General features: G+C 39.9%; 1 protein-coding gene across 2 annotated transcripts in view; it reads left to right on the top strand.

Annotated features, from left to right (window-relative positions):
- Positions 1–27,173, top strand: part of dcc (DCC netrin 1 receptor) — a 324,319-nt gene that overhangs the window by 210,646 nt on the left and 86,500 nt on the right. For both annotated transcript variants that reach the window (XM_025909079.1, XM_019361335.2), the window contains exons 13-16: positions 17,712–17,853; positions 20,361–20,471; positions 21,880–22,074; positions 25,462–25,557. In XM_025909079.1, the coding sequence (XP_025764864.1) occupies positions 17,712–17,853; positions 20,361–20,471; positions 21,880–22,074; positions 25,462–25,557 (544 nt within the window). The remainder of the gene's footprint in view (positions 1–17,711; positions 17,854–20,360; positions 20,472–21,879; positions 22,075–25,461; positions 25,558–27,173) is intronic.

Genomic DNA, 27,173 nt, shown 5'->3' with positions numbered 1-27,173 from the left:
GCATCAATGCTGCCTTTATTAAGGATCAAGGATTTCTTTATCTTTCACATTTTTTACATTTAGCAGAGATTATGCAACCATCAAGCAAACTTATATAAACAGACAATACATAAAAAACCACTGAGATTTAAAAGTCTGGAATAAAATAACAACATTAAAAATATAGAAAGTTATTTAAAAGATCAGTCAGTATATACCAAACACATTTTAATTATTTGAATAAATAAACCTTTGATTTTCTCAAAATTATAGCTACATGATTGCTACACACTTTGACAACACACCCCGTTAGCAGAGGGTGTATGTTAGCGTTTTTACAGAAGGAAGGGAAACACGTTGATTCTTTGAATTGCAGCACACACTATGTGATTGTTCATGAAACTAACTGGTTTTAAAAGAATAATTTGAATGTGTCATCTTCTATTTTCTGGTAATTTTGCAATTTAGCAATTTAGCATGTGCTAAAATAAAAACAACCCATTTACTGGAGTGTACTGGAGAGCTTTGTGCTGGTAATCAGAGTGCTGCTGCACAGGTGATGTTTGGTCTGTAGTTTACATGGGTCAAAAAATGTCCACACGATTCACAGGTTCATAGGTCTCCCAGGAGAAAGCTGGATTGCAACTAGATGATTGCAGCTTCACCTGTCAGTGGTTTTAATGCAGCTGATTGGTGTATTTTGCAGTGGACGTTTTAATTCAATCAGCCAACTAACACTCACTATGGGAATGTACAGCGCTTATACTGGCTTTGACCTCATTACTCCCAAGATCAAAACACCAAGCTCAGCACAGCACAGCGCTGCAGGGAGTGGGGAGTGACAGCAGTAATTTGCATGATTGCATTAGATGTTTGCTGAAGTGACAGTATCATATGTAGATGAAGAACCTGCTCAAGTCGACTGCCTGAACTGGTTTGCAGGCTTTGCTTTATTCCGTAGCCCGCCTGCCCAAATCATTTTCACAGGAGGCTCAAAGATGTGAAAGTTGAAGTATACCAGTGACTTAAAAAGGACTTATTCTGCTTATCCTCATTTTCTGTCGCACATATACTGCCTCACTAGGGATGTTCATATTAAGCATGGCCAAAGTTTCAAAGAATGAGGTCAGTGCAAGTGCGAATAAACCCGATGAGCCAGAAGATTCCGTTACAGACAGTTTTTTCTATTATTTTCTCAGCATGATGTCACAGAGAACATATATCCTTATATGGTCATCTTACACAAAAAGTCCCATCCACCTGCTGTTCATATGTCTTCTCAAAGAGGAGATATCAGCCTGAAGAAAGCTGGCCAAAAGAGCAAGAGAAAAGAGTCCAGTGTAAGACAAATAATGATTATCTTAAACAGTGAATGACACAAAGATAGTCACGCTAGAAGAGGTGAAGAATAAAAAATGGAAGGGGAGCAGAACAGATCCACTTCAAAGTAAAGAAATGTGAGCTTTAATGATCCTGATGCAACAAAAACATGTTAACTACTTTAAGCTGTATTTGGTTGATCATAAATAAGCATCAACAGAAATGTGTTTCACAGTGAAATATTTAAAAACTTAATATAAATTATAAACTTCTGCAGTGACCAAATCACGTCTTAATTGTGTGTCTCACAAACATACACACACAAACAGCTATCCAGAGTGTGTCTGTGTGTATGTGAGTCCTGCCTCAGTCAGTTTCTCTGCAGCTTGTTGCTGAAGGAAAAAAATGTGAATCTTTCCGCTCTTGTCAAGTTTCTGCTGTCAAACCAACTTTTCAGACAAATCTGACATTTCCTCAACTTTCCTCCAGTCAGTGGAGCGTTACTGTGAGTGTGTGTTGTTGAATGCTTGGCTGAACACACAGCACAGAGTTTACAGTATGTCAGGCTGTGGGGCTTTTACCCAGAATTCTCTGGAGAGTCCATCTAGGGTCACTCTGTGTATATGCATGGCTGTCAGACTGAGGATCAGGAGTGGATTTCGGTAAGAATCAGCTCATACTACAAACTTTTAGCTCCTCTGTTGGTCCAAAATTTCCTCAAAAAAGGTTCCTGCTGAAGCAGTTTAACCTCCTAGTGAGTCTCCACAGGAATCAGATGTTAGTCTGGAGACTTTGGAGACTTGTCTAAATATTAATTAAAGGAAATAGCAGTGAGGAGTCCATCTGAGCTCAATACAAGATGTTAATTTAACTTTTTAGTGCATGAAATTGGGTTTTTCAGAGTTATTTATGAAATTTCACTTCTTAATTTTGACAGTTGACAAGACAAGAATGTTAACATCCTCGTTGGGGAGTTGCATAAGGCCTCTTGATTTCCTTCCACATGTATTCTTATATAAACTCTTAAATGTGGTCACACACGGATTTATCCAAAAGTCTAAAAATCTGTCATATTTCCACAAAAACCTGGAAATAATCAGTAAAAATCTTAAGATTCAGAAACATTTAAAAACAAAAGAATCTGTCATGTGAAGTCAATGAGAAATATTTATGGTATTTAGACTGAGGCAAATCAATGGCCGTGGCAACCTTTACATCTTTGTACTAAAGGACAGATTTGTTGTAGTCATATCTTTGTATTAATGCTTCAGGTGATACTCGTCTGGATTTGATTGACTCATCAGAGGCTTGTTCTACTAAATCAGCCTGCAGCTATTACTGTGTTAATGTTAGAAATGTGAAATGTGATGAAAAAGTTCTGAGAATGAGCTTAAATCCCAAACTCTTCTCACATTAAAATATGGCAGATATCTCATTCATGATCATTTTCTCATTACATCTGGACTGTTTTCAGCACAACTGCTGCTTTTAAATTTCTCCCTGGAAGTCCTCTTACTTGGTTCCTTTGTCCCCGTGCCTCTATGATCGGTGCTGGGTCTCCTCCAGTGTGTCAAAAATAGTGATTCTTCAGCTTAATTTTCAGTTTTCAAGAAGTCGACAGAGTTGCAGGGAATCAAACAGAATGGTTATTGGGTGGTGAGCAAAGATTGTGACGGACTGCTTTCAGATTTAGAAACTGTGGACGCTTCAACTGCTAAAAACTGTGTGGTCTTGTGGCTGGGTCTCACATTGTGTAAATAGCACTGCAACCTCCTCACAACTAGGAAAAATATGGTGACTGATTGCAAAAAGCTGCAAGGGAGGCCCGTTGTGTCTGAACAGCTTTGCAAAAAATTACTCTGTAATTTCTAAATAAAGGCAGATTGTCAACATGTTTCACTCAGTCTGCGTCAGTCTACTGATGAGCGACTTGACTCAGCTGTTTGCCTTCTGGATATATTCCTACATAGAAGCAAGGTGTTATTTTGCAGTTAAATTGTTTCTGTTTCTAGAGACTGCAAAAGACTTGCAACAGATGGAAGCAGATTTGTAATTTTTATAGATTTATCAGATTGTACATGAATGCCAAAACTGCAAAAATGCAATAAAACTGATTTGACAATAGCAACTGACTGCAAGTGGTCACAGTCTTGGTTTCTGTCTTTAAAGAACACTAGAGAACGCAAAAGCATTGCGTATGGTCACAACAATTTTTTTTGCCTGAGGATAGCTGTCTTCCCTAGTGAGGCTGTGGCATTAGCCAGAGACCCAGCACTAAATTACCACTGAATATGTTAACCAAGAAATCCTGGTCGATTTTATCTCATAAGTCTGTGGTGATGGCGAAAGTTGTGATGGCTAAGTTTAAGTGGTTGGAAAAGAAATTCAAAAGACATGTCTGAGAAAATGACTGTCCACATTATGTTAAGGCTTGTTTGTTTCTTGTGGGTGTTCCTGAAACTTTTTGTTCACACCTCAAATGGCTGATTAAGCTCAATTCTGATATCAGAAGCAAAAGTGTCAGAAGTTAAATAGTTATTCCGAACAAAAAAGTCTTTTTTATAGCAAATAATGGCTTAACTGAAATTTCTAAAGCAGGCAGACAAAAGTGAGAAGAATCAGAAGATCAAGCTTTGTTCACTGGGAAAGAGAAAAACACATTCACCACAGATACAGATTTTAATAAATAGAGAAAAATTAACAAAGACTTCGTTCGGCTTGTATTCTAGAATTGTAGTTCAGAAATGCCAGCAGACCACAAGTGGATGATGGAAAAAAGCTTTTCTTATCTAAGACGGTTTGTGATGGTAACAAAAGTAAGAATGTAAGAAGACAGATACAAGAGAGAGAATCATATTCATTCTAGTAAATCCCTGAACATGAAATTTTTCTATTTAAGTTCTTAACTGTGCCATCCATGAATGGCAGCATAGTGGTGGAGTAATTGGCACCAAAACCTCATAGAAAAAAGTTCCTGGCTTCATATCCACTGGCTGGTTGGGGCCTTTCTGCAGGTTCTCCTGATATCTGCAGCACTTGGTCCTCCTGCTTACTCCCACAGTCCAAAGATGATTGGTGTTAAGCTGAAGGGCTAACCTATATAGGGTGATTTTATGTGGAGTGGCTGTAGGTGTGAATGTGAATAGTCTTGTGTTAGCCCTGTGATATACTGACATGTCCAGGGTGTACCTCGACTATTGCGCTATGGCAGCTAGGATAGGTGCCAGCACCCCAGTCTCCACCTTCACCCACCCACAAAGGTGGCGCTAGCAGGAACTAAGTTAGCAGCAGCACATGTAGCATGAAAAGACTATGTGACTGAAACCCACACAGTTGTTGTTACATTAATACCCTGAGATTAGGTTTCAATTAGATGTCTGTGATTGGTTTTTTTTTCAAAGAATTGATTATTATTTCAATCAAGTTCCCCCCCCAAAGACAGCTATTGTACCAATATGTTACTACAGAAAACAATGCCTTCTGTGTTTTCATGCAATTCCAGACTCTTTAGATCATGCCTCTGCTGGGATCACACCATCTGTTGTTGTTTCAAAAGATACTTCTTTATGAGTCAGATGCCTCCCTGATGACACTGTGTGATAGAATTGAAACAATAGTGCTTAAAGCTTTTGCACAGTTCTCTATATATTATGGATGGCATAGCTCCTCGTGGTGTCTCTATTTCATTTTTTTTTTACCTTTTTTTTTTAGTCAACTTCAACAACGTTTGGCTCTTGTCAGAGCAGCTGGGTTTCAGGCACAATTCAAAATTGCTTTTAAACCTTAAATCTGGAGGAGGTCTGTAATGGAAAATCACAGCAGTTCCTTTTTTGACCATAACAAGTATAAAAGTTCTCCTTCAAACTGAAATACAAAAGACCACGTAGAATGATTCAGTTAATTAAAATAATTTACATATCAGACCTCGTCTCAAACTTAACTCTTGACTGTTGTTGCCAGGGGAAAATATCCTTCGGGGCCTTTGATGCAGTGGTTTAACTGAATTTTGTTTTTGACATCGTGACATCATACACTTTGGAGTTATTTCAGGAACGTTTTGATCCATGAAGTACTGCTGACCGTGACCTTTACAAAGAAGCTCAAATTTTAAAACTTTCCACCATTTTGAATTTAGACACACTGACTTAAATTCATTTCCTGGTGACAAAACTCAACCCTCACCCTGCCGGTACACTATATCCTCACTATTAAATTCAAATATCACTCATTGTGTCAACAGAAATATGTTCCCACAGCTTCTGTACAAATACAATTGCACACACACTTTTTTCCATTGCCATTGTACTATATTTAAGTCATTTCTTATTCACATAGAGAACTTTAATCAATCATCCAGAAGGTAAAAAGACAAATTCTAGTTATGGTTTTATTGATTTATTGGAAAACCTTTATCTGCTCATTTACTTATTTAGCTTTGAGTCGTTCCCCCAGTCACAAACTCCTGTTAACAGTACGTTAGAAAAAAGTACTAACAGCAAGCAGTTGTACAATTTAATATGTAATTCTCTATTTTTTCTTTGGTGAACACAAAGACTAATAGGATTGTAGATCTTTAATTTCACATAATTTATTTAGAAGTGTTGTCAAGTCAGTCAAACTTTATTTCTGTAGCACATTTTAAATAACCTCAGTTGACCACAGTGCTGTACAGCTTATACAAAATATCAATCATACATAAGAGTCACTAAATCAACAGTAAATATACACTAAAAATCAATCACCAAATAGAACAAAGCGTTTGCATAATAAAAGCCTAAAAACTGACAGAGATAATTATGCAGTCTTGTTGTGTTTAGTCTTGTGGATGTGTGTTACAATCAGTGTTGGGAAGGTTACTTTTAAAATGTATTCCACTACAGAATACTGAATACATGCCCCAAAATGTATTCTGTAACGTATTCCGTTATATTACTCAATGAGAGTAACGTATTCTGTATACTTTGGATTACTTAATATATTATCATGCTTTTTACAACTACATGAATGTGCTATTGCTGTGTGATACCATACCAATACCGACTAGATTTTTAAATCTTAATATAAAATGAGTAACAGTAGGTGGACATTAGGTAAGGCTGCATGTTTTGCAGCGATCTCATATAGAAAACTATTCTGTGCGTATAAAATCTCCGAACTGTAGTAAAGGGACCTCTGGGTAATACGTCGGGCTCGTAGCCGAAAACTAGCTTTACTTTGTTGTCTGGGTCAACTTTGCTAGCAAGAGACAGAGAGAGGCATTGAAAGGCTGCTCCAATGGAACTTATTGTTTTGGAAGAAAGCACGAACACAGTGTACGGTCGAGTCTTAATAGCTTACTTATAACTGGGCTCGTCAGGCACTCTTTTTGGCTGCAGTGTTTATTATTATATTTACATGCTTCATACATGCTTTGCCTGTAACACTCTGCCTATTGCCTTCATGTTAAATCATTTTTTGAATAATACTTTTTACAAATATTTCTTCACGTCATTGTGCGGGCTGCGAGATTGAGACACAGGCATTAGAGCCTCTTAATGCGTGTTTTGTTTGTGTTTTGACGAGCGTGGAATTACCAAAAATAGAGAGAGCATACCCTAACATATGAAACAGTTAAATACCACTGTGTAATCCATTTATATTCAAGAAAGTAACTGTATTCTGAATACCACCTTTTAAAAAGGTAACTGTAACAGAATACAGTTACTCATATTTTGGATTTTAAATACGTACGGTACTTGTATTCCATTACTCCCCAACACTGGTTAGAATGTAGTTAGTGATGGGCCACCATGACCAAGACTCCTGCAGTGATTGATCTAATCTGATCAACATTCATCTCCAGGGTGGGTTTTGAAATGCTCATTAGGAATCCTCCTAACCTCGTAGGACAGTTGTGACGAACAACAAAACAATAAACTGGATTCAGGTTAGATAATTGAGGACATGAAACTATGAGGTCACAGGACCCTCCCTGGTCCAATCAGAGTGGAACTGTTTACCACTCTGATATTATCCTGATGAGGTGGGTGGAGCGTCAGGTGATGTTACAATGATGGTGATTTGGAGGGAAGGACGCACGGGACCTGATGAATGACAGCAAACTGATGATTATGGTTTTCGCTTTGTTTCTGAGGCTGTAATCATCCTGTTACCACGACGACTCCACACAAAACTCCACGATTGGAGATGAGTAACAGCACCGGTGAGTGTCAGGCAGTGGGTGTCTGGGAACATCTGGTATAAAGAATCAGGCTGGAAGAACAGTTTCTTATAATGCATATGATGGTTTCCACTCACTCCAAATACATGCTTGTTAGGTTGTTTGGTGATTCTGCATCGACAGCGTGAATGCCAGGCATTTAAATAATCTTTACCAATGAAAAACAGAGAAACGGTGCCTGTTTTATATGAATATCCTCTTTAGAGATAAGTGTACATCTATAGATATGTGAGTACATATAATCCTTATAATACTTTTTTTTACTCTTGGATCTGTATGATATCATAGGGAGGGGATATGTTCGCATTTCATGCTAGGCAGAAAAACGCCCCGTCCACCTGCTGTTCAAAACTGTTGTTCATGAGTGACAGCCAACAAGCAGAAACTTAGCTTTAAGGAAGGAGCCGCTTAAAGGGCTTATTTCATACAGGATGAATTGTGGGTTTGCGCAGACGGCCAGTATTAGATAAATGAGGGTTTTTAAACTGTGAATCACGCAGAGCTACTCTAGCAGAGCCCAGGAATAAAAATACAGAGCTGAAAATAAACAGGATGGGTCCTTTCTATTAATATTCTCTATATGCAAATGACCAACTCCTCATACACACACACACATATACCAAGTGTATTTTTGGTATAAACCCTAACAGCTGTTAGTTTTCTGAACACACACACTGAACAGTGCAGCATGGCATTGCATGTTTTGTTGCAGACCAAATAGAGACATTTTGCCCTCCATGTGATTGCTCCTTTTACCCAGAGGGCATTTAAACACAAGCGCGCACACACACCTACAGACACACACACTGGCACACAGTCAATGTGATTGCAGCTCTCACCCAGAGGACATAAACAAACAATCACAGATTGAATTCAGGGAGTGTTTACCCACCTGGTCCTTTGTGTGTGTGTGTGTGTGTGTGTGTGTGTGTGTGTGTGTGTGTGTGTGTGTGTGTGTGTGTGTGTGTGTGGAGGTCACAGGGCGGATGAGCCATTCTGTATGCGGTACTCACACTGCAGCTCAGCATATAGAAAGAGAGGAGAAGCCCACTGAATTAATTCCAGGTTCACTTGAACATTTTGTTGTTCTTCAAAGCTTTTTCATACATCGATCGCACAAATTGCTCAGCAGCACAAACAGTCGAAGTACAGCTCCAAATACAATAACACCGAGTGTACCCATAAATTAAATGGACCAGTGCGACTGCATGTCCTGAATCAGCAGCACTGGAGTTTCTAAATACCTGCACTGGTTTACAGAGCCAGAGAAGATACAAGAGGTTTGTAAGAGGAAGTGATCATCATTTAAAGCGACAGAATCGAATGCGGCATTAGTTTAGGCAGGCCACGAAGCCAAGCTCAGCTATAATCCCAGCAGATCAGCTGATATCAACAGCAACAGATATTGCCAAGTATAAATTACTGCAGGAATTGGGACTTTGCCACTGTGAATATCACCTGACTTTTAATCCATCCATCAGGTTTCTTAACCACTTGCGGAGGGCTGAAGCCTGTCTCAGCAGTCATTGGGTGAGAGACAAGGGACAGGTTGTCAGTCAATCACAGGGCCAACACAGAGACACAGACAACAATTCCCTCTCACATTTACACCAGACTCTTTACCACTATTTTTCATTTGGGACTTTTTAAACTCTTTACCCCTTGAAAACTGACTAGTAACCCTCGAGGCTTTTCTGAAGCTAGTAATTTCTGTCATATTTCACATTTTTCTAGAATACATGACTGGGCGAGCATCATCCAGGTAAAAACATGGAAACTATTTTAATGGTTGTCATCAAACAATTGTCTCTATTGAAGTATACTGAGGTGTCAAAATTCGGGCAAAATGGACAAGATGTGAAATGTTAGATGGTGACCAGATGGAAGAATTGTTGCCTCAAAGGAAGAAAGTTCTGGGTTCAAATCTGCCGGTTGCTTGGGAATCTTATGTATGAGGTATGCATGTACTTCCTGACCTTGTGTGGGTCCTGTTTCTTCCTACAGTCCAAAGGCATACTTGTTAGCTTTACAGATGATTCTGAATTGATGTGGGTGACAGTGTTTGGTTGTCAGTCTCTTTGTCTTGGCTCTGTAATGGGTCAGTGTTCTCTTTAGAGTGCACCCCACCTGTTTCCCTGTGTCAGGTGGGGCAGGCTCTTTGGGGGTCATATGTTTCACAAGCAGTAAAGAAGATGGATAATATAGGACACACTTGCATTAGTGTGATTTCATATAAACCCATATTTCTTAAAAAACAAGAAATGTATGTAGCTTAAAAAATAAAAGGATGACCTTTTTGTATTTTTCAGTTTGTTTTCTTTGCAGTTCTGTTGGTTTTCTGCTGCTCAAAATTTGTTGTGGTTATTGTGTTTTGTCTTTGGTGGTGATGCTCATCCATCCATTTTCATCCAAGTTCCCAGTGTGGCCGGACTCTCAGCAGCCCCACTGTTAAGCAGACTACTCCCTCGACTTGGATTGCCAGATAGAGCAGCTTGAATCAAGGGTTTGGCACTAAATGGCTGTTTTCAGAATATCCTGCCTGGTGTGAAGAGTATGTCTGAACTTTGTCTTGGCTCAGTTTTAGGGTCAGTTTTAGGCCCTGTACTTTTTAATTTGTATATGCTCCCTCTTGGCGGTGTCATCAGGAGGCATGGAGTGAACTTCCACAGTTACGCTGATGACACTCAGCTGTACATCTCCGTGTCTCCTGATGACACCAGACCAATGGATGCCCTTTTTAACTGTATTTTAGATATAAGATCTTGGATGGCAGAAAACTTTTTACAGCTTAACCAGGACAAAACTGAAATTTTAATCATCGGTCCTGAAGCTCAGAGAGAGAAACTCTTGTCTAAATTACAGGCATTTTCACTATGTCCTTCGCTACAAGTGAAAAACCTGGGTGTTATTTTCGAATCTGAGCTTGGTTTTATCCCACATATTAAACATGTAACCAAAATTGGATTTTATCATCTAAAAAACATAGCCAGAGTCCACCGTATTCTCTCTCGGGCCAACACGGAGATGTTGATGCATGCTTTTATTACCAGTCGCATTGATTACTGTAATGCCCTGCTCTCTGGTCTCCCCAAAAAGAACATTTTACCCTTACAACTTTTACAACACTCTGCAGCTCGTGTTCTGACGAAGACCAGAGGGCGGGCTCACATTACACCGGTTTTAGAATCGCTGCATTGGCTCCCCGTGTGTTTCAGGATCGATTTTAAAGTTATTTTATTGGTTTTTAAATGTCTTAATGGTCTTGGGCCTTCTTATCTCTCAGATTTGCTTTTACCATATGAACCCTCGCGGACCCTGAGGTCCTCTGGTACTGGCCTTTTGATTGTTCCTAAAGTCAGGACACATACTCACGGAGAGGCAGCTTTTCAGTGGTATGGTCCTCATCTGTGGAACAGCCTGCCGGAGGAGCTCAGGGCCGCAGAGAACATACATGTTTTTAAGAACAGGCTCAAGACCCACCTTTTTAATTTAGCTTTTACCTAACGTTTATTTATTTTATGCTTATTTATTCTATCCTGTTATTCTATTTATATTAATAATTTAGGTTTTACCTAGAAGAATGTGTGTGTATGCACCCATGATCGTTTATGTTAATGAGAGTGTGGGGAGTGAGTTGGAGGGCGGGGTGGGGTGGGGTGGGCTGCTTTTAACCATGTAAAGCACTTTGTGCTACATTTCTGTATGAAAAGTGCTTTATAAATAAAGATTGATTGATTGATTGATTGATTGATTGATTGATTGATTGATTGATTAAACACTTTCCTGGTTCATCAGAGAACTTAATAAGCTTTGAAGCCTGTGTTGCACATAGAAGAATTTACGTGAAGCACGAGACACCAGAGCAGGGTTGGTATGTCTTTGGTTATCTTCATTAAATTTCTGCAAGATGTGTGCGCCCTTGCTTTGATTATCAGGGCTGTCTGATTATTATCTGTATTATTATCAGCGTTATCTTCATCAGCTTTCTGCGGACCTCCGTATATTTTCCTGGTGTCCTCTGAGGGAAAATTAAAAGAGACGGAAGCGCTCTGCCTGTTTAAAGGCTGTGAATGAGGCCGTGCCTTCGCTTGCCCTACTGCTTTACAATGTCATCTACCTCTGAATATAAAGCAGCTGCAGGAGGGGTTTCTGTTCCTGACATTTTCTGCTCCAGTCAGACTAGGATAAAATAGAATGAAATCATCCAGTGTTTCAATACAGCCGTAGGCCAATTCACCTCTAAAGAAAATACTTCTGATATGAGCTTAATTGTTCCATGGATCCCATTTAGTTCATTCACTGACATTTAAGGCATGAAACTCAATAAATGAATGGACACAGCACACTTTGGTTGAGAGACATGATTTCTACCAATTATATACAATGTACATCTGACAGTAATAAATGAGACTTTCTTTAGCTGCACAAATCTGAAAATAAAGGCAGCAGAAAATCAGGAAACTGTGTTATGGAGATGTATGGGTCTCAGCAATTAGTTGAGTATACGCTGGTGGTTGGATTTGTGAGGCAGTTCTTTCTGATGATTGTGATTTTTGACATTATTTTGTTACCCCAAGCGAAGGAGTTTAACTATCTCTGGATCTTATTCATAAAAAGTGGGAAGGTGGAGTGTGAGACGAACTGGCAGTTTTATGCAGTATCCATAGTAATGCTGGTGTTATAGCAGGCTATTTTGGGGAAGAGTGAGCTGAGCAATAAGGTTTTTGATTTACCAGTCGTTGTACATTCGCTGAACTATAGTCATGCACTCTGGTTGGTGACAGAAAGAATAAAGTTGTGAATACAAATGGCCAGAACGAGTTTTCTTTCTAGGGAGGCAGAGGTCAGTCTTAGAGATAGGCTACCTCCTTTGCATTGAAAAGAGCCAGACGAGGTGGCTGGTGCAACTGATCAAGCCTCCTGGGTGTCTCTTCTTGGAGATTTTATGGCTATGAAAATTTGAAGGAGAGCCCAGAGCAAACCCACGGCTTGCCACAAGGATTCTATATCTCATCTGGTTCAAAATGCCTTGGGATCCCTTAGGACAGAGGTTCCCAAAGTGTGGGGCCCACCCCCTAGGGGAAGCGCAGAGCCATTGCAGGGGGGGCGCAGCATGAAAAGAAAAAAAAAAAGAGAAAGAAAGCTTGGACACTGCTAGCATTATGGACAGGTTTTTGACGGGGCTCCCACACAAACGCAAAGCAGGAGATGAAGCATCGCCAAATATGTTTCCAAACCAACTTCCTTCCAAGCCAAAGACTAGAAAATAAAAGCATATCTTTCCTTTGGCTTCACCTGCACAAGTGCCAAGGTAGGTCTCCCCTGCAAAATTAGTTTTCCCTGCGTCGGGAGCAGCGCTGGGCTCTCCAAATCACGGACAAACAGTATCCCACATTGTTGATTTTTAGTTCACAAACACTTCTTGTAATAACTAACTACTCCTGACATTTTGGACATGTTAGCTCTTTATGCAGTAAAGTTACAGTGGGATACAAATACAAATGTTTGATACATACCTGCTTATTCTCCTACCACCTGGATGGATGGATGGCTATTTTAGAGGCATGTTTTCAGAACATACATAATGAAGAATGAGAGTGTTCAGACTAAAAGCACACTGATGATAGCGTGCATCAATAAAACAAGAAATCATGAACTTCTGTTTCAAACTGATAAATTTTGTGAGAAGTATTTCATGAGAACTGGGTGTCCGACTATGGCTGAGCAGTCGCGAAGGATTGTGCTTGTCTTTTTTCACCTTTGTGTGCCATTAATTTATCATCAAGACTTTCATTGTTAAAGTTTGACTGTAGCTTTTAAAGGAATCTGAGGGAGAACAGAGGAAAGATTTCTTTTGTTCCAGATAGGTCAGTCTGGTGACACACTGATGGAGATCCTGCTTGTGTCAATGAGACACAAGTGCAATTTGTCAAAACGATATTTCCATGCAGCCGAAAGCATTGCAGACGTTAATGATATGATGCCACTGAACATGAGGGAATGTTTTTTTTATTTTTATAGGGTAGGGTTTTTATAGAGTCAAGGAACATTATGATTTTACTTCATATAAATCCCTATTAAAAATTTATGGATACAGAAATTATATCCATATGTTTTGTTTTTGGACGATTTGTCCATGCCGGTTCAAACAGTGCCTGCCATTGGCTGGTGAGCAAAACTGCAAAACTGTGTTCAGGTTCACTGCAGAGTCACTGGTGTCGTACAACATGTGAGTTCATCTGTCCACCCGAGTGACTGTGAAATCTGACCTTGGTTCCTTAGAGGACAAATCCTAGATTGTGGAGTGGGATCAGCCTTAGTACCTGCAGTAGGTCTTGATTGCATTTAAAGTTACAGGGGCAGTGGTATATTTAGTGAAAGAGCCTAAAATGAAAAAAATGAGCAGTTAAGGAGGAAGAGGAGCACTGCTCTCCAGATGGAGAGTAGGTATGCTAGCAGTATTGTCCTCCTTCACGGTTTCCCTCTTTTTGTTCCCATGGGAGTTGTTGCAACATGAATTTAACTTCTGAACTGTTTCCATGGAGACCTCACATCCAACTGTGTCCTGTCAAAGTGGCTAATTAGTTAATGAAGCGCGTGGAGATGCCCGACCAGAGAGAGTGAGAGAGTGAAAGAGAGCGAGAAAGAGTGTGTATGGAGGAATTTGGCCGACTCTCACATATATTCAGTTTGTCCCTATCCCCAGCCCCCTCCATCCTTCTGCCTCTCCTCTCTTCCCCCTCCTCCCTCTCTTTCCTCTCATAATCAGTTCTGCTATAATCAATTAGCTGGATGAGGAGCAGCAGAGGGAACAGGTGCAGCTAAATGTTAATGAATTCCTCTGCGGCCATCCTCACAGTAACACTGGCTGAATATTTAAACTGCTTGTTGGCCCAATGACTTCACCGCAGCTGAAGCAGGGATCCACACACCATCGCTCTGTGTCTTTTTAAATATGTGTTAATATGACAACATGTGAATGCGTGTTGACATGTTGTCATATGACAATCCATCCAACAAAAGATGTTGGTTCCAGATTGGCTGGATAAAGAACCAAAGACCCAAATGCACCACACCATGAGAATGATTTGAAACTTTAACTTTAAGCACTGGTGATACACACGCGTCCGGTCAGTTTAGGCGAGTGGAAAGCAAAAGGCAAAGGCTTCAAAAAGACCAAAAGATCATACTGGAAACTGGGAAGAATAATTAACTGGTGAGATGCAACACTGAGGTAAAACTGATGAGAATTAACAGTCCATCTTTTACAAAATGAATAAAAACTCAAAACCATGACAGAGCTTCCAACATGTATCAAAAATGTCACATCAAAAATCACATTTAATTCAATAACATTTAAAAAGCACTTTAAGGTGTGACTTCATGAACAACATGCACGAGCCCTATGCAGCACCCCGTCCCAAGCATGTCGGGTCCTAATGGACATATACATCTTTTAAAAGACTAACATATAAAAAGTTGCATAATTTACTAAAGCTTTGCAGTTTTACTGAAGCACCTGGGCTCTGTAGTGCGATCATCTAATCACATTATTTTATTGCCACCTCTTTCAGCCAATGTCTCAGCTAATACCCTTCTACACATCTGAATAGAACTTCTCATATTAGGCAGGCTATACCACGTCCGCCATTCCCACACCCGTTGTTGTTGTACTACATCTGCAATGTAGTACACACCAAAGTGTAGGGATGTTTCCACTTCTTCACGAAGTTTAATGAAATTCAGCCAGGCCGGTTTTGTATGGTCAAGCTCATAATCAACAAATGCCACTCTAACAATACCATGAAAGAGAAATAACATAGATGAATAACGCGTAACAAGAAAAAGATATAGTCTGAGGTTAGTACAGAATTTCTAGATGTTTGTGTTTCTGCACATAGTCATTTCAGACCCCTTAAAGTTTTGCACTTTATTTTGTGGTAGATTTAATATTCAGTGCATATAACTGAGGTTTGATCACATCTTGTATGCTCAATAAACTAAAAGAACGAAGCAAAAACATGTTCTAATTTGGGATATTTTAGATACGCATTTGTAGTGAGGATAAATTATCTTTATACGCAGGCTAAAGTTGCTAAACTACTAAGCAGTATATTTGCTGTGTCTGATCTCTACGGTAGGTGAATTTAATTAAAAGTCACATGACCTGTAATTCTGACTGAGGGTAATGATGTCAAAAACAAGCCATGGGGGATTAATTTATCCAATACACATCATTTCCTCATGTTAACCTGAAATTTCTAAATATCCTCCAGTTTAACTAAGTTGGGATTTCTATTATTATCAGTTACACCCACACCTATCAGGTGAACGTCTGAAAGAGATTTATATGATGAGAGAAAAAAGCAATGGAGACACAGAGAGGATTTTTCTATTCTAATTCATTAATCTTCATTCATTAATGTTCAGCCCACCTGACACACACACACACATTTTGGGTCACACTGAGTATATCAGCAGGCTGGTTGATGGCAGCTGCCTCACAGAGCAGAGCACACTGGGGGCCAGGCAAACATCTGTTGTGTGTGCATACGCGTGTGTGTGTCTGTTTGTGTGTGTCAGAGGTGGGTTGTTAACATGCAAATAAAGCAATTAAAATTCATGCGACACACACCCAAACACACACAGATACACACTCATACACGTGCAAATTGAAATAGAAACACAACAGAAGCCAGATGAGCTTCTCTGTTGATTGCTGATCAGATTTGCATGCAGACCCTTTTCACACTCTCCTGCGATGAAAACACCAATACTTTCAGACATTATGCAGTATTTATGTGTTTGTGATATATTTTGACAGCATGCAGTTGAAGTTCCACCCTCAGGGTTATTTAATATTTTTTTTGCCCATACATACAGGATAAAAAACACTTTGTAATTCCCAAATCTGTGGAGCATATCACAACCATGGTATCAATGTAAAGATCATACTGTCACGTCAACTTTGGTATGCCTCTAGATAATGAATACTACATATGAGCTGGTGAGGGTTAAAACTGAAAAAATGAGTCTTTAATGTTCTTTTTTTAATTCAAATTTTAAAAGTTAATTCGGACATGGGCTATTAAACTGAAAGTCACATTATCGCTCTGTTAATAGGTCTATAATTTTTGGACTAAATTTTATGTTGGTAGTTAGAAATGATTCTGAATTATTACCCAAAATTAAGAGATTTTAAATCTACATTAAATGACCCAAACTGCCCATAAAAGCTGTAAATCAAACCACATAGAGACGAAACTACTGCACCAGAAGTGAACAACAAAGACACAGAAAGTGAGATGCAAAAATGATTTCAAACTCTTACATGGACTACACAATAACCCAAATCATGAGATGAAAAGCAACTACCAATGAGCCCAACATGCTCACAAAGTGATACGTAACGATAATAAAGAAATCTAAAAAGATACAGTGGGATGCAGAAGAATTTTAAAGAAACAGAAACAATATATAATACAAAATATATAAATATACTACCTAAATAACTGAAACAAAGTATGATCAGCCCTAGGACTCTAGATCCATTGCCAGGTTTTTGTAGCTACATGAGTTAGGGGAGTGGCTCACTTAGCATCAGTCACCATAGCAATAAGTGTCTCTTGCGCTGTCTTGCCTCCTGCTCTCATGGAGTTGTTTGGTCTTGTTTGATTTATGTCATTTTCTCCTGTGTGATCTCCATGTTTTGTCCTTCTCAATGAGTCAGGGTCATGACAATGGAAAACAACTGCAAAGACGTGCAAAATGGCCTCAAAAAGACTCAGAATGACCACAAAGAAGTCCAAGACATGATAGAGAGACCCACAAAGGACACAAAGAGAACCAATTCAATTCAATTTTATTTATATAGCACCAAGGTGCTTTATATTGTAAGGTAAAGACCCTACGATAATAGAGAGAAACCGTCAACAACCAGAAAGAATCAAACAACCACCTTTGAATAATCATTTGTCCATAGGTGGAAGAAAAACTCTCTTTTAGCAGGACGAAACCTCTGGTAGAACCAGGGTCAGGACAACCACGAAAGACATTTGCAAGACAATAAAAATCGAAGTGAAACTGTCATATCCCAAATGAGTCACACCTCTTTCTCTATGAACCTCATCACCAGTCACATGATGTTTGGCACCTTTGTTTACTTTTTTCTATTGTTTTTTTTTCTTTCTAGAGCATCAAAGTATCCTGGCAGCCTCCTCCACGCAGTGCCCAGAATGGGATCATCACAGCTTACAAGATCAAATACAGGAAGACGGGCCGACGTGGAGACCAGGAAGCCATCGAACCCAACAACTTCTGGTACCTGTTCACTGGTAAGTCTCTTCAAACTGGCATATGATTTGATTTAGTCTGAAGAAGAGAAACGGTTAAAGATGTATCTGCTGTTGGCTTTATAAAACATTCTTCAAGCAGGAGCATTTGTTGGGGAATTTAGCACAGAAGAAAGAAATATCTTGGTTTTTTCATGCACACAGTACTTGTTAGTAAGATCAATTCAGTCTCATCAGGGGGCTGTTATCTCTCAGAGACTACAATATATCACCAGACTCATCCTTTAGTATTTGCCCTCATTTTCTCTCCCAAATAAATCTTTTAAAGCTGGACTCTTTGTTCTTACAATGACTCTGCTTGTTTGGCCCAAACTACACAAAAACTGCTGTACAAATCTGCCTGACTGCAGCCAGACTGTGCTTTTATATATATATATGGGGATTTAATGAAAGCACAGAAGATTGTTTTCACTGAACGTGATGCGAGTCTGACAGTCGGCATGCGTAAATCTTCAGATAGAGACAAAGAAGACGTAAATTCTAAAGATATGTGTGTGTGCTTTAATATGTCTGTGGAACTGTCAATTTATTTCTTTACTTTGGTGAAAAACAGCTGCATTAAAAGTCTGGGTCTGTGTGTGTGATTGTGTGTCTGCATTCAAACTGCCACCAGCTATTATTTCAATTTGAGGTTTGCAGGATTTGAATGAAACTGATCTTCCTTTTCATTATTTTCCACTGATGGTTATCTTCATCTGTCTGTCCGCATCAGAATTCATTCCCCAGTGGCAGCTCTGCTTTTGTGTGTGTGCGTGTTTGGAATCTGATCCGCCTGCTGAAAGCCCGGCCGTCAGCAGTAATCACTCCTTTTTATTGTCTGATAATAAAAAGACAAATTTAAATGAATAAAATGATTTCTTGAATAAAAAAACCCAGCTTCTCAGAGGAGGTGAAAAGAACTGCAGTTAAATAAACATACTTAACGCTATCATTAAAACTTTATTTTACTCCATTTATGTAATGACACGTATTACCTAAGCCCCAAATCCAACCATGCATTTTCTCAACTGCTTATCCCACTTAGTGGAACAAGCAGTGGGATGGGAATTTCAAGGTAAAAAAAAAATTCTATTTCCTTTTTTCAATGAGAATTATTAAATATTCTTCAGAGTGCTGTGCTCTCAAATGTCTGCATAGTTGTGGACCGCATGACATGCTAGGTTTACGTGGCTATGTGTGTACTGGACGTCATTGTCACAGTTATTTAACACTTCTGAACTCGGCTCCTTAATGGACTGCAACACTCTGAGAGGTCTGATATCAGGCTAGATGGCTTAAGTGGTCCAATCATACAATCTGACAGCACCACACGTTTAATCGCTTTTCTGGTAGCTTTTAATTTGTTGTACTTTTTTGTAGCCTTGCTCAATTCCTCCTTACTGCAGCAGTAACGGTAACACCAGCTCCCACTTAAGTTAATTAGCATGGGCTACAAAATTGAGAAGGTAAGGCTCCTTTTAAAGCTGAGAGACTCAGCAGACCCAGCTATTCCAGCTGCCAATCTCAAAGCTCGCACAGGATGCAAGTGGAGAGCAACTCAAATGGTAGACAAGGCCTTAAATTGCCTGAAGCACCAGGAAACTGTTGGTCTTACACAATCCAACACAGGCGGCCTAGGGTGGGTTACAGTGCCAAAAAGATGATCCAAAGGCTACCAGAAAGGAGAGGAAAGAGCTTGCTGTCTTTATAGTAGCTACAGTGGATGAAGGGCAAGTGCAATATTATGGCTGTGAGCCAACAACAGCAAGGTAAATGGTCCACTTGGGAGACCGTCACTAACAGGACCATTACCAGGACCACATTTGGAAGATCTCCCAAGACTACAACCTGGCCAATCTGCCAGTAGCAAAACTTGACACAGGAAGGAGCAGAACTAGCTGGTTAGGAGCAACTGAATTTTAAGAATAAGGGTGACGTCACTGTCCAGTCGTAAATTGAAATGTTGGCTCAAATGAATGAAAAACTCTTGAATCATAAAATAAACTTGGGTAGTGGCCAATCGAGCTAGAAAGCCTATCTAAGACTTCGGGTCTGTCAGCCAGGTCCATTAGAAATGTTACTAAAAAGGCACCAAAATCAGAAGTGCAGTCCAGAGGAGCCTTTCAGTGTTTTGAATTAGCGTAGGTGAAGACTAGCACACAGCTCTCTGCTACAGTTACCTGTGCTGACAGGTAACTCCATTTATGTAAAGTTTCAGTTGCAAACTTTAATACTTTATAAAAATCCAAATATTAGAGTTAATCAATTAAAAAAACACTCACCACACAGCTGATATGACAGTGAGCCTCAAGTGGCCATTTGAGGAATTGCATTTCTTTGTATTTCATTTTTCAGTCCTGGAGTGGCACTGGGTCCATATATGACCATTTATGACTGTGACACCGTGCTGATTGTGAAACAGTTATAAGCAGCAAACCTGTGTTTTTACAGCCGTACAACAGGAAAACGATGAAGGTATAATGACATGCTTTCTTTTTTTCTCTTTCCAGGTCTAGAGAAGGGCAGTCAGTACAGTTTCCAGGTAGCAGCAATGACAGCAAATGGGACAGGCCCGGCCAGCGATTGGTACACCGCTGAGACGCCAGAGAATGACCTGGATGGTAAAAACAGAGAGTGATAGAGCACGTTTGTTTTTGTGTGCATGTGCGTGTGACAGCGGTGATCTGTATAACAGGATGTAAATACCTCCACTGCTCCAACACTCGCATAAATATTTAACCAGTTAAAGAAGGGTGTCAGGTGGATTGATGGAAGGTTTAGCTCAAGAGGGAGGGAAGGGAGGGGAGATGGAATAAAGTGGGAAGAAAAGGAAAGGCTGTCGTCTATGTGTAAGTATATCGAAAACAGAAGGATGCGCTTCATTTCAGCTTAAATGCTGATGAATAAGCAGTACATAAACAACGTAAAGGATTTGTACAATTGCATATGAGGGTAGATAAACAATGTGTTGAAGTTCTGGCCACAAAACAGCAGGAGAAAAAATGTCATTTGGGAGCTTTTTTTTATTTGTCCAAGTACAAAACATCTCTTTCTCCCTCTGCTTTCTTCTGAATTATGTAACGGTCACCCAGCCTTCCATTTGGACTGCTATCTAGCATTCAAAACAACGATAATGTAGTACTGAACAGATTTTGTTAGCAGCTACTCTATAAGACCCTCAGCAAAGACATAAGTGGAGGATTTAGTGCTTTAAAGTTAGCCTGTTCTCCTCATTTCCTGTTCTATATTTTTATTCATGGACTAAAGTACTAGAACAGCTTTGTATGACCCCTATTATCTTATACTGGGCCTTGGTGCATCCCCTCAGGTTAATAACTATCTGAGACACATTTCAGGCCCAGAATGTATATTTTGATAGGACATAAGTATAAAAGGTATTCTTTAAACTGATAACTCAGTTATAATGGTTACTGTATATTCATAAGCATTAAAACTGTCTTCATATCTGCCTACAGCTACGTTATCGAGAGTTACAAAGCCATCATGAGGCTATAGACAGAAGCAAAAACAATAAGCAGAAACAAACTGGCTAGCAGCTCTGGGGATTTTCGACCCTATAACTCTTAGCAGAATAATTTAAAAAACGATAACCAGCTCAGCACCAGGATGTTCTGGTCAGCAGGATGCTGCAGAGATAAAAACAACAAACACATCCATGCTAACTGTGTTTCCGGGCCGGGACAGAGGGAGACCCAAATCTTATTTCGATGGATTATCACTCAATAAAGTGATATGAAGCATCTCCCCCCGAGGACCGAGAGTGCTCTAATCTCATCTAATCTGTTCCCGAGGAATAACACTAAGTGTCAGGTCTTTTTAGGGGTAACAGGGTTAGCATTTGTTACCCACAGCTGCTCTAAGTACCTGCCTCTGTGAGCACTAACAGGGTTAGCTTTAAGACTACTGGCGGTGGTAGAGGTCAGTGCTGTACAGAAATACTGATGTCCCCAAACCACAGTGCTGTCATCGTCTTTGTGTTTGACATTTTATTGTTGGTTTGTTTTGCAGAGAGTCAGGTGCCCGACCAGCCGAGCTCCCTGCACGTCAGGCCGCTTCCCAACAGCATCATCATGTCCTGGACTCCACCGCTCAGCCCTAACATCCTGGTCAGGGGTTACATTATTGGCTACGGAGTAGGCAGTCCCTACGCTGAGACGGTCAGAGTGGACAGCAAGCAGAGATACTACTCCATTGAAAACCTAGGTATGAAAGTGGCCGGAGTGGCTTCACCTATAGTTCACTAAGAAAATGGATACCATTTTCATCCAGGACACGTTCAGCCTACATTACCCGCCAGCTAGTGCCAACAAAAGGAGACAAAATAGGACTTCCAACTGAGAGCTATGCTTTCAAAGTCTAATTTACTGCAAGCAGTGAACAGGTTTAATATTTGAGGCCAAAACAGGTCGCCATTTCTTATGGATCAACATAATTTTTCCAGCATTTTCAATACAGCTCAATGTACTGAAAAAAAACAAGGACATATGCTGATAAATCATGAATACTGATAAAGTATGAGTATAAATATATAAACTGTAAAATTTTACATACCCCAATTTTTGTCCCAAACACTGACATACACTGGGTACATTTAACTCTGTTGGGTTTGTTCACGTTAACTTCCTCATTTTGATTTTATTAATTATTAAAATACTTATATACTTAAATAATAATATGTATAATTGTTACTGACCAATAAATGCATTATTATCACTCACCAAAAAAGAAGCACAAACGTCTTGGACAGTCTGCACCTCACAACAGGACTGCAAAGGTGATTGAGAGGTCCATTTCACTGCCTCAGATTAGTAAGGGGAGGTCCAGCAGATTGGACTGTCTGTAGCTCTCTGTGCTGGGACCGGTCAATCAAAGTCACTAAGTTCCTAACTCCTGTATCCAGATGGATGAGTAATATAAAACTTCATCCCTGTGCAGTTGTTATGAAGGCTGAAATTATCCATAAAAACCAAAACTGTCATGAGTAAAAGGCTGTATACATGTTCATTTCTGCTGTAAAGTTGGACATTTTAACACAGGAGTCTGTGGTTATCAAAACGAGCCAGAAGATAACCACCACCAACTGGTCATTAGCGGAACTGCAGTTTTTGGCATTCCATCTTGTTTTGGGTTGGGTTTTTTTTTGTTCATCCTGAGAGGCTGCTTGGCTTATTTTTACTGTAGAGGCACTCTTGTGTCACAAGTTGCTCATTTTTATAGGCTATTCACCCTTTTACTAAAGTCAAAGTTTGTTAAAATTCAACCTTGCATCCAAAGAGGACATCTTAGAGTATGAGATTATCCCCGTCCAGTGGGAACCGTCTTGATGTAATGGCTCTTATTTGACTGTGATTTTACATGATGAATGATGCATTCAGTGGAAAAAGGCCATTAGGACGAAGTATCACAGTTTGGGGAAAAAGTTTGGGATATTTATGATACTGAGACTGTGTACAATAACTAATGCGGACAGATTTTTACTTATTTCAGCAAACTGTTCATCCTTTAGCAGCTGACTGCCTTACTGTGAATTTAGGATATTCTGGATCTACTCAGTGTCTGGCTAAAGGGCAAACTGGCAGAGCTGTAGGACACCTGATGCAACACCAGGCCTCATAGCCAGAAACACCTGCAGTCATAAGCAGAATATTAATCACCAATAGTTTCCATCACTGTCAGAACCTTTTTCATTTCTTGTCCTTCCTCTTATCAGCGCCAAAATAATTCATCATGTCATGGCATTTCCAGCATGCTTATCAACAGCACCTACTTAATAAGTTCATCCTTCATAAATCCAGCTGCTCCTGCTGACAGCGTGCCAATATTGACACAGCGTTTGCCTCTTCCATTAATTCATTATGATGATGAAATCCCCCATTTAATTACGATCAATAATTTAAAAGAATTTAATAAGAAAGCTGCTTGAGGTGGAAATCTAATTGTGAAAGGTTGAAAAAGAGAAAACATCCTCCCCAGTGAGCGCAACAACCAATTTGCATGCCAAAGAAGACAATAACAAATTGGGTGCAATTTTATATGCGGCTGAGAATTCCCATCTCAGGTCTCATAATGGAGGAGTGATGGAAAAAATAAAATCGGGCCGTTGTGTTGCATGCACACGTGGGAGTGAGTGCACATATGTACACGGTATTTATAATTCATAGCAATCATTAATTCATGCGGCGAGGCGTCTGGGGAGCAGAGCCGCCGTGTTTGCCTAACTGCTGCGAAGGTTTGGCGCAACATGGCGAGAACATGCAGCATCATCGCGCGTGACCGGCCGTGGCAGGATGAGCCGCTGCATGATGATGAGCACAGATGTCTGCGGCAAGGGTGTGGCTAAGCAGGTGGCTTTGAGTGCTCCAACCCCTTCAGAAATTTGAACGCCACCCCCACTAACCCTGCCAAAATTGTGTTGTCACATCAGTGGAACTGTGGGCAGAAAATATGTGGGAAAAATAGAACAAAATAATCTAAAAAATAAAATGATATGTAGTGAAAGCTCTGACAGCTAATTATGACTTCATAACAATACATTTTTAGTTCTAAAAACTGAATCCCCCTCATATTCCTCATGGTGGTTTGGTCCACTGCCTACAATTCCGTAAGTCTTTTGAAAATTTACAACAAAGGATGTGTGTGACGATTTTCTTTACTTCTGCTACTCAGCTCAATAAAACATAATTTAGTTAGGGCTACTGTCACTGGGAGATTGATATTTACGCCAGCAGTAATTTATATTTGGCAGCACGGCTTTCTTCTGAGAGCTCTCCAGCCTTTCATGTGCATATGTGGAAAGCTGGAGAGCAAGCATGACCAGCAAAACCCCAAAACTGGGCAGTCCTGGGATCAATCATCACAAAACACATGACAAAGTCAGAAGTGGGTTGCCAATTTGCTTGCAGATGCACCGCTTAGATTGTGGTTATAGTTGACTTTGTGGCCCAAATAGAAAGGAATGTTTGACCTACATGACCCACTTGGCCTTGATTGTTGCTTCCTTAATTCAGCCACAGACCCTTATATGGGCCAGATTAGGCATTTGGACCACATCTGTTCCACAAAACACTTTGCTTAAACTAGTCAAAGCCAGCTTATGACATTTAAACCACATGTGAACAGTAGGACACTTCTGACTGCATGCCTAAAGTATTCCAGGTTAGGCCCAAATGTGTCATCACCTCTTTACTGAATCTTGTGCTTTTGAGTTATACCAGCTAAAAACATGGCAGTCCCCCTGTAACACCTCATTTTAAAAATCCTGTAAAATTTGCAGATTTCATGTGACAAACTTGATTCGAGAAAAGTCCTGCATTTTGTTGGAGAAGCACAGCTTTCTGTGTTTACTGTCAAACTAGAGAAAAGTTACAGTCACTGAGCAGGATTTAGCGGAAGACTTATGCTCATGTCGAGTCAGTTCTGTCAAACTAGGCTTGACCTTTCCCCACTTACTTTTAATAATGCTTCCTTTAAGTAGACACTACTGAAACACATAGAAGACAGCAAGCAATCAGTTGCATCTTAACATGATAATGTACTGTGGTGGATGCCATCTAAAATGATTCACTCTCTCTCCATCTTTCTTCTCCTCAGAGCCAAGCTCGCACTATGTGATTTCCCTGAAGGCTTTCAATAATGCCGGGGAGGGAGTCCCTCTGTACGAGAGCGCCGTCACTCGATCCCTGACAGGTAGGATGACTCACCAGGCGCCGATAACAATCCTTGTAATCTGTGTTTACAGAGACCTAAGGCAGGAGATTTGATGAATATATAATAACATGCCAGTGCAGAATATAAGGCTTATATTAGCAGTATGTTATGCTGTATCACTAGATGGAGCATATGTGTCCAACAGCAATAGTAGCTGATTTGGCATTTTAAGTATTAGCATTAGTAGCTGTAGCTGAAATTCTTAACTTCAGTGGAAGCAGCGGTAGCAACCATTGTAGGAGCAAGCTTGAGAAGTAATAACAGTACATAATATTAAGGTTACTGTAATGGCCCACCTATCAAAGTAGACATATACCTAGTCATGCAGAGGTTTAAGTCCTGTTACTGTTTGAACTGGTGAGTAATATGAAGATTGTAGCAGGTTGTAAACATGTTTGCTTTCGCTCTCTTTTGGAGCCAGTTCGAGTGGCCACTAGAGAAACTGTGGAAGGTTTTGGCACTTCCACACTGGCCTCATTTTTCAGTGCTGGAGGCTGCAGCTTGATCAATATCCAAGTCAAACTCATGACTGGGAAAATCAAACTTTTTAAAAAGCTGATATATCTGGCTTTTAAACACTGAAGAAGGGGCTAAAGCAAGCAAACGGAGATGTCTTTAATCTCATTTTTTGTTGTTTTGTTTGCAATTTCTCTTTCAGGCGTGTTTGAGCTGATGCTAGTGAAGCCAGTGTAGTTGTGTTTTTGATTTAGAAGAGGCGCTTTCTAATAATTGGACTTCAATCTGGATGTGAAGTCCTGAAATATTAATTCAGAGGACTCTGCTAACATGTAACTCCATAGCCTTTGGTGTGCTTATATTTGTTTATTTATTGATTGATATACTGTTTGATGGCTTAAACCCATGTCTTTACTATATGTGTGAGTGCATGAAAGAGAGAGAGACTCATTAGCTGTCCCTGCAGACGATGAGCTGCAGAAGTGAGATAAATGAAACACATCCAACTCAGAGCCAAGTTTCATCTTATGAATTAAACAGCTGGCCCTTCTCTGCACACCCAGCAGCCTGCAGCTGACATAAATCCTTTATAACTCTCATAAAACGTTTCTACCCTCATGATGTGATGATAGTCACAGGAAAAACCAGCAGTGGAGAAAACTTGGCTCACCAAGTTTCTTAACCTTCAGTGCTGGATGTTTTTGTGGCGAAACTCAAAACGAGGTTATTTTTAACTTGTTGTCTTTGATTGAGATTTAAGAGAGGAAGGGAGAGGCGGTGGAGGGGAGATAAGGGTCAGATGTGGATCTCATACAGAGAAAAACAGAGGAAAGGGTCGCTGGATAGAGAGACATTTCATCAACTTTAATGAAAGCCCATGGAAAGAGTACAGAGGCAGAAAAACAGATGACCAAGAAGGGCATAACAGTCCAAAAGAAGAGACAAAGGATCAGGTGTGGTCATGTTTACAGTGAGCAATACTTTATCTCTGTGTAGTTCTATAGATGTACAATGAAAAGTGAATTTTTTGTAGCGATATAGATACACCTGGAATTCTGCAGACATCTGTAAACATGCCTGGGATTCTGTAGTGATTTGTAAACACATCGAGAGACCTTTTGAATTACACAAACATGTTT

The sequence above is a fragment of the Oreochromis niloticus genome, linkage group LG7 (assembly GCF_001858045.2).
Source record: "Oreochromis niloticus isolate F11D_XX linkage group LG7, O_niloticus_UMD_NMBU, whole genome shotgun sequence".
NCBI lineage: Eukaryota > Metazoa > Chordata > Actinopteri > Cichliformes > Cichlidae > Oreochromis > Oreochromis niloticus.
This window is presented reverse-complemented; position numbering and strand designations above follow the sequence as displayed.